Here is an 8,349-nt window from a genome sequence, read left to right on the forward strand (position 1 = left end):
CCCGTTTTTATTGGTTTAGCTTCCATCATTCTCCTCAATATACTAATCACGCGCCCCTTTCCACGAGTAATTTTACGTCATTGGATCTTCCCCTAAGTCTGACGAATTTAGTCAGTTCTTCCATTCTATTGGCTGGGCGTGGCTTCTCCTCCCCACATCCTGTTAGGGGCGGAAGTGAGAGGCCCTTATTTCTATTAACGTGATTTGCAAGCGGGAGTTGTCTATCAAGTCTATCAGATAAGGTTGGCTCTCCGAAAGTGCCGCCCCGGAACAGGCGGGGTTTGTGAAGATGGCGGCGCCTGGGAATCTTGTGAGTTTGCTTCGTTGTGTAGGCATTTCCTTACTTCAGCGGCTCTGGGCAAATAATTGGCGCGAGGGAAAGGAGGTGACGAAAGTAGCTTCAGAGAAGCAACTTCCCTGATACAGCAGGATAAAAGCAGCAGTAGGGTGAGGGGGCTGAAGTTACCGCTTCTCCTAGAAACCTGGAGGGCTGGCCGACTGTGAAACGAGTCTGCGAAAAGTCGGCAATGTGGGGTGTCTGAAGGAGAAGAGGGTTTTCCTCCCCATACGTCCAGTCTTCTAACAATCCTGAGGAAATAAGTGCTTTTCTTTAATTCTCTCTCCCTCTCATAGGCGGTGCTGGAGTCAGACCTGCAAAGTGCCGTGACACTTTTGAAAAACCTTCAGGATCAGGTGAGTCATGTCACCCCCTTGGGGATGGGTCACTGACGGATTGGCTTTCGTTTTGTGTGCTTCACCTCCAAACTTTGGCCGTTTGAGGGACATATATTTGAATGATATCAAATTCCTTAAGAGCCAAGTGACTTAATGAAAAAACCTTTTCGGGCTAGAATTCAAAGTAATTTATTTCTGCATCTAAAGCAATACAGAAAACTCCAAAAAGAAGTTATCTGAATGTATTTCCTTTATTCTCATAGTTAAAGAAACCAATGCTGGGAAAGGTGATAGGATTTGCCCTTTGGGTAGCCAGCTGTATTGGTTGATTCAGCCAGTACAGATAAGGTACAGTCTCCCCACATCACCACTGACCCAGTTCCCATCCCCTCCCCATGGTTTGATAAGATGATTTCTTTAGCTTTAAGAAGTGGAAATTTTTTTGTACTTTATGAAAAAGTATCAGAAACCATCTTTCCTATACTGTCTGAGAAGAAAGGTAGTAACAATATTTTAGGTTTTGTTTCAGGTGATTTGTTTAGTTTTTGCCCTTCCATGCTCAGAGATGACTAGGTGTATTCTCGTCAGCGGTTTTATTTGGACTAATTTCAGGTGATGGCTGTAACTGCACAAATACAAGCTCTGACAAAAAAAGTTCAAGCTAGAGCCTATCCTACAGAGAAGGTAAGACGTATTTGAAGAGTCGGCATTCCCTGACTTCTTCTCAACAGCTGTTTCATCATAAATTTATTGTGTTGTATTGGAACTTCAAAGATGAATAAGATCCAGTTTCTGTGCTGAAGTCTAGGAGAGGAGACAGATCAAAACAATAGGTATAAGCAACAGCAGAATTGCTGATGAGTCATAATGAGTACTGTGCAAGCCCAGGAGAGAGATTAAATAATTGCCAGAGGAACAGAGGAAGTCAGGGAAGGCTTCTCACAGGTGGTAACAGGATTGTGCGGAATAAATAGGACTCCAGGGAACAGAAAGAAACAGCATGTGCAAAGGGACAGAGTCCTGAAAGCCTGGTGATATACTGGGAAAGGAGGTCATTTAGTGTGGTTGGATGTACAGTGTGGGGGTGGAAGGTGGGGAGTAGGAAGTAAGACTAGGAAAGTAGTCACTCTCTGAAGAGCCTTGTAGGCCAACTGAGGAGTTACTGTTGTATTTCATCCAATCTAATGCTGTTAATTTGGGACCTGCCACTTATTTTGTATAAAAAAAAAAAATTCGGCCTGTTAACATATGACATAACATTAAGGTACCATTGATTAAAAGATACATCCTGACATTAGAGATGTGAAAATATGAAAACAATATGCATGTTAAAATTGAAATATGGTGGTTTTTAATTTAAGGTCTTGTAGAACCTTCTTAGGGATCATTGGATATAGAGCAGTATAGAAGGAGGGCTTTGGATCCTTCTTGAAGGATCCTTGAAGTGGAAAACTCTTGTTTTATATGTGGAGTTTTTGTTCTAAGATATTACTTAATATACTCCATAGGTCAACAAAAGTATGAAAATCATTGTGGTAACTTAATAAGAGTCACTGAAAGATTTTTAAATAGGGGATTTACAGAAGATTTATGCTTTAGAAAGATAGCTAATAGAATTTTTTTTTTTAATGATTTTATTTTGGGAGGCACCTGGCTGGCTCCATTGGTAGAGTATGTGACTCGTGATCTTAGGGTCAAGAGTTCAAGCCTCACGATGGGTGTGGAGCCTACTTAAAAAAAAAAAAAAAAAAAAAAGATTTTATTTTTTAAGTAATCTCTACACCCAGTGTGGGGCTCAAACTTCCAACCTAGGGATCAAGAGTAACGTGCTTCACTGACTGAGCCAGCCAAGCGCCCCTAGAGCTAATAGAGTTTCTAATATGTTCCCCTTGCCTTTTCTATCTCATTATTCAGTTTTGTTCTTACCTATTTTTATTTTTATCTTTGTGTTTTCTTCTTTTTGATTTTTTTCTCATATGCTTATAGCTCTATTTGAACTTGACAGAGTCCAAGCTAGTCAGGAAGAACCTACTTCTCAAATTCTTGTTTGGTTCTGGGCTGCCAGCATATGTATTAGATCACTATATATTTGTTTATTCATTGAACAGAATTTAGTAATTTATCTTTCAGGACCGAAAATTACTAAGTGCTTTACAGACTATAGGGTTCTTTCATATTATCTTTTTTAAGCTCGTAATTACTCTTTGGGGCAGAAAGGAAATACTGTATATGCTATAGATGAGGAGACTGGGGTCATGAGATTGAGTTACCCATTATTTGACTACCAAATGCCTAATTCAGAGGTTAAACTCAGTTTGTCTTTAAATTCTTTGCGCCTCCACCTGTTACTACACTAGTGCTGATCTCCAGCAGCTTCCCATGTTTGTTTAAAAATACTCAGGGCTTTGGTGTTGGAGTCAGACTGAGTTTGAATCCCATACTCCTCTAATACGTGTGTAATTTTAGGCAGAATATTTAACCTGTCTGAAATAAAATAGGTCTTCCAAGGGCTGTCGACTTTTTCAGTTTCATTTTAAGTAGTCACAAAGACTTTTTTTTTTTTTTTAATGTTTATTTATTTTTGAAAGAGAGAGCACAAGCAGGGAGGGGCAGAGAGTAAGGGAGACACAGAATCTGAAGCAGGCTGCAGGCTCCAGATATCAGCACAGAGCCCAACGTGGGGCTCAAACCCACAAACCATGAGATCATGACCTGAGTTGAAGTTGGATGCTTTACCAACTGAGCCACCCAGGCACCCCAACTTCTTTAACAACTGTAACTTAAGTGCCCTCCTGTGTTACTCATATGATATTTGCTTGATTATCTGACTGTAAATGTAATGTGATTTTAATTTTAGAAAGTTTGGAAGATGCATAGAAGCATAAAGAAGAAAATTTAAAACCAATATAATCACCATTCTGAGATAACCACTGGGGTATATTTTTGGGAAATTTATTTTATTGTAAAAGTAATGTATGCCTGATGAAAAATACTTTCACAATACAAATGCTCCATTTCTTCCTTTTCCTCATCTTGATCCCCATGGAGAGCAGTTGTTACTAGTGTGTTATCTTCCAGAGATTTTTCTCTGTGTATAAAATGTGTGCATCAGGGGCACCTGAGTGTCTCAGTCAGTTAAGCGTCTGACTTCAGCTCAGGTCACGATCTCATGGTTTGTGAGTTCCAGCCCTGCGTCTGATTCTGTGCTGACAGCTCAGAGCCTGGAGCCTGCTTCGGATTCAGTGTCTCCCTCTCTGTTCCTCCCCTGCTCGCACTCTCTCTCTCAAAAATAAATAAAGATTTAAAACAAATTGAAATAGGCTGATGGGGGGTGGGAGGGAGAGGAGGGTGGATGATGGGTATTGAGGAGGGCACCTTTTGGGATGAGCACTGGGTGTTGTATGGAAACCAATTTGACAATAAATTTCATAAATAAATAGAAAGAGACCCCTTAAAAAAATAAAATAAATAAAAATTAAAAAAAAATTGAAATAAATAAAATGTGTGCATCATACTCTCCCTGCCTTAACTGAAACCATATTGTAGTGTAGAAAGTGCTGACATGGAATTAAGTCCATGTCAGTATGTATAGATCATTGTTTTTAACCATATCACATAATTGTATGGGGATAAAAACCAATAATTGTTTTGATTAAAGATTGAACATCATATGGTGACAAAATTTGTCAAAATTTGGAAGGGCCTTAAAGGTAGAAGCCAAGGATACGGTTTTCCACACAGACTCCACAATAAAGAATTGCCCGTTCACGGGGCGCCTGGGTGGCGCAGTCGGTTAAGCGTCCGACTTCAGCCAGGTCACGATTTCGCGGTCCGGGAGTTCGAGCCCCGCGTCGGGCTCTGGGCTGATGGCTCAGAGCCTGGAGCCTGTTTCCGATTCTGTGTCTCCCTCTCTCTCTGCCCCTCCCCCGTTCATGCTCTGTCTCTCTCTGTCCCAAAAATAAATAAACGTTGAAAAAAAAAAAAATTAAAAAAAAAAAAAAAAGAATTGCCCATTCCCATATGTCAGTGGCCCTGAGATTGAGAAACCCTACCATAGTAGTTTTGGGGACATTTTATTGATTTTTGTGCTCTTACTGTCTTGCAGTAATTCTCAGAGCTTTGCTTCTCTCATAATTTTCTTAGTGGCCGTTTTAGGTACAGTCATGTCCTTGAGACTACTCCAGATACCTTGTATAAACTGATGAGGGGAAACTTGAACTTGGAAAAAATTACCCTGTTTACCCTAGGCTCTCCTCCTGTTTCTTTGGCTAAAACTGAATTGGCATCTCTTACTCTTTTGTTTTCAGGGTCTCAGCCTCTTGGAAGTGAAGGACCAGCTACTGCTCATGTACCTTATGGATTTAACCCATCTCATCCTGGACAAAGCCTCAGGAGGGTCTCTTCAGGGACACGCTGCAGTTCTGAGACTGGTAGAGATCCGCACGGTATGAAGCATTTCGCATCTTAGCGTTCTGGGTTTCCACAGCCTGAACCCTGGGACTGTCACACAATAGCTCTCATTTAAGTGGGTGTTCTCATGATTAAGTGAGGAAACCAAATGAAAAAAGTATTTTTTTTTCACTTGCTCTACTTTGTTTATATTTTAGATGCTTTATCTGGCAAGTTAATGTAGAGGCTTTGACATGTTTAATTTGGGGAAGGGAACATAACCCTATTTAACCACATTATAGGTTTTGGAAAAGCTTCGTCCTTTGGACCAAAAACTGAAGTATCAGATTGACAAGCTAGTCAAGACTGCAGTGACAGGCAGCCTCAGTAAGTGGCAGAAGCTGTAAGATTATGTGGGGACTATCATAAATTTCCAAATCTTGTAAAATCCCTTGTTTGTGCCCCCCCCCCCCCCCCCAGGTGAGAATGATCCTCTCCGTTTTAAGCCTCATCCCAGCAATATGATGAGCAAGGTAAGGGATTGCATTCACCTGATTTTCCTGAGGGCTCAAAGCCTGAATGAGCCTCATGGTGATCCTGGATCTCCTGGGATTCTCCTATTACTGTTGACTCTTGTCTTGTGCCTTAGAATGTAGAGTATGAGATTTTCCTTTCTCCCCTTTGTTTATATTCCCAACTCCCCAGGGTACTCTAGCTTTGGTTTTACTTAGTGTCTAACACTTGCTGAGTTTATGGATTTTGCGTTCCTTTTGTAGTTGAGCTCTGAGGACGAGGAGGAAAATGAAGCAGAAGGCCAGTCTGAAGCTTCAGGAAAGAAATCTGTAAAAGGAACAGTTAAGAAATACGTTCCACCACGCTTGGTTCCAGTACATTATGGTATGAACTGTGTCTACTGCCTCCTCAGCATAAATTGTGTCTCTTATCTTTTTCTCTGTTCTGGGATAACCCTCGCTGATTTTTATCATATAGATGAAACAGAAGCTGAGAGGGAAAAGAAACGCCTAGAACGGGCCAGAAAACGGGCATTGAGCAGCTCTGTCATTCGTGAACTTAAGGAGCAGTACTCAGATGCTCCAGAGGAAATCCGTGATGCTCGGCATCCTCATGTCACCCGCCAGAGTCAGGAGGATCAACACAGGTCTGAATCCTTGCAATTGGAAATTGTTTTCTACCCCATGGAGACCTGTCCTTATGCTTTGGATGGATATGATTAAGTCTGGTACCAAGAGAATTCACATTATAGAGAAAGTAGAGTGGAAAATGGGCTGATAGTTTCTAAGAATTAGGGTTGGTAAGTACAGAGTAGGAGCTCGGGAAAAAATATCTTCCCAAGTGTTTAGGCTGAGCAGATGCTATACGAAGAGGAATATGTGCAGTTCCGCCTAGTGGGACTTTAAAAATTCCGTATTTCACTGTCACAACTCTCACTTCTGTGCAGAAGCCAATAAAGTCAAGTTTTTATAGTGGCATCAAGAATGCTAGACAGGTTCAGGAAAGAAACGCAGGAAAGTGACTATAACGTGAATACAGACTCATCAACTTTGCCTGGGCGGCAGTCTCCACCGTTGATAGATTTGAGTGAAGGGGCTCGTATAGGAATTCTGTTCCTGAAGGTGAAAGTTTTTTGGTATAATAGTTTAAATATTCTTATGGATGGGCTATGAGTTCATCTCTAGAGAGGAGGGACTTTCTAGCATAAAGAACATTTCATTGAGGAAGCTCAATATGTGCATTGATCTTAAATATTATATTGACTTGCTGTGAAATTTCTTGAGAACTATTTGAAGAAGGGGTGAAGATTTTTAGCTGCAGCTTTCTGTGTGTAGATTGAACATGTTGTAAACTGTGTTTCTGTGGCAGGATTAACTATGAGGAGAGCATGATGGTGCGTTTAAGTGTCAGTAAGCGCGAGAAAGGACGACGAAAACGAGCAAGTGTCATGAATTCACAACTTCATTCCCTCACACACTTTAGTGACATCAGTGCTTTGACAGGAGGAACACCCCATCTTGATGAGGTAAGGCTGCGATACAGTGGTGGGAAAGCAGCCTCCTTGATTTCAGCCAGGTGCACGTGGGGCTCATTACCATGAGGAACACGGAAAGGGGTGCTGACACCTGGAAGCACCTGCCATTCCTTCACTTTTCCATCTGTCTCCAGGACCAGAATCCTATTAAGAAGCGTAAGAAGATACCTAAGAAAAGTCGAAAGAAAACAGGTCAGTGAATGGCTAGGACTTGGATGGTTAAGTGCAGAGTAGGAAGTACGAATTGGGATGTCAGCTGTCAGCCATCTTAGGTCTCAGACCAACCCCTGTAGTTACCTCTTCCAGACTGAGCATTGATTTTTTAGAAGTGGGCTTTCTCTTTTTTGCCAAGCTGAAAATCAGCATCATTCACAAAAAAAAAGATTTCTGGGTTCTGTTTCTAAGGTCCCACAGTTGGTGTGCAGGCTTCCTTAAGTAGGACTATGAAAATGTCACTTGAAGGAACTGTTTTCCAAGTTTAGTTTCATTCCTACTTCTAGTCCTTTGTCCTGGGAGGATGTACAGAGTACTGTCTAGGGGACCCAACCTTCTTGAGCCCTTTTCTCTAGGTTTCTTTTTTTCTGTCCCCTCAGCTTTTCCAACTGTCCTTTGCCTTATTCTTGGTTTCCCTTCCTTTCAGGTTTTCGGAGGCGGCGGTGATGATGGGTGTACATATTTGTATATCTGTTGTTATCCAGAGATACTTCTAATTTCACTGTATGTAGGTTTTGTTTTTTTTTTTCCTTGAAATTCATTAATTGTTTGCTCTGGATATGTGGAAAGATCTTTATTAATAAAATTGATTTTACTTACGAAATGAATCTGCTTTTGCATATGTATTGTATGACTGGAATCACTGGGTGTGGGGTTTTTCTGGTGAGATGGTAATAAAAGGATAAAGGGAAAGATGAAATTTTGCAGGGGGAGTGAGAGAAGGTTGGCTTTATAGTTTGTTTTGATAGTTTACTTTTCTCAGAAGCTATAAATTGGTTCCTTAGCAAAAAATATTGAGAGATTAGAGTAGTGTAATCAACTCTTCTGGCCCACGTGGCCATAAGTTCGTGTATGATTTGTTGTAATAGAGTGCAAGTCATCTTAAGATATGTGGGTTTTGTTAATGTAACTTGCTGGCCACCAGATGGGGTCAGTGATTCAGGAAACCTTTGGTTCATGACTAGCAAAAGCTGTATTGTAGAACCTTTTCTCATTGTTAAGTTACTCATATCTCCACTTCTGAA

General features: G+C 41.0%; 1 protein-coding gene across 2 annotated transcripts; it reads left to right on the forward strand.

Moving 5' to 3' along the window:
- Positions 1-256: 256 nt before the first annotated feature.
- On the forward strand, positions 257-7,928 carry NGDN (neuroguidin). Of its 2 annotated transcripts, XM_043555830.1 has the most exons (11): positions 257-310; positions 634-693; positions 1,288-1,359; positions 4,983-5,120; positions 5,367-5,451; positions 5,545-5,597; positions 5,841-5,961; positions 6,055-6,223; positions 6,946-7,102; positions 7,246-7,303; positions 7,752-7,928. In XM_043555830.1, exons 1-11 carry the CDS (start codon positions 290-292, stop codon positions 7,769-7,771), a joined length of 954 nt encoding a protein of 317 aa, XP_043411765.1. In that variant the 5' UTR covers positions 257-289; the 3' UTR covers positions 7,772-7,928. The 2 variants fall into 2 exon arrangements, with proteins under 2 accessions (XP_043411765.1, XP_043411766.1); XM_043555831.1 differs by lacking the exon at positions 1,288-1,359 and having other exon boundaries at positions 270-310.
- Positions 7,929-8,349: the final 421 nt, after the last annotated feature.

Source organism: Prionailurus bengalensis, chromosome B3 (assembly GCF_016509475.1).
Source record: "Prionailurus bengalensis isolate Pbe53 chromosome B3, Fcat_Pben_1.1_paternal_pri, whole genome shotgun sequence".
In the NCBI taxonomy this organism is placed as follows: Eukaryota; Metazoa; Chordata; class Mammalia; order Carnivora; family Felidae; genus Prionailurus; species Prionailurus bengalensis.

What these genes read in the sequence shown, in the direction of transcription:
- NGDN (XM_043555830.1), top strand. Translation starts at nt 290, where the DNA reads ATGGCGGCGCCTGGGAATCTT. An exon ending in CCAGCAATATGATGAGCAAG is followed by an intron (nt 5,598 to 5,840) that starts GTAAGGGATTGC and finishes TTCCTTTTGTAG; the next exon opens with TTGAGCTCTGAGGACGAGGA. An exon ending in GAACACCCCATCTTGATGAG is followed by an intron (nt 7,103 to 7,245) that starts GTAAGGCTGCGA and finishes ATCTGTCTCCAG; the next exon opens with GACCAGAATCCTATTAAGAA.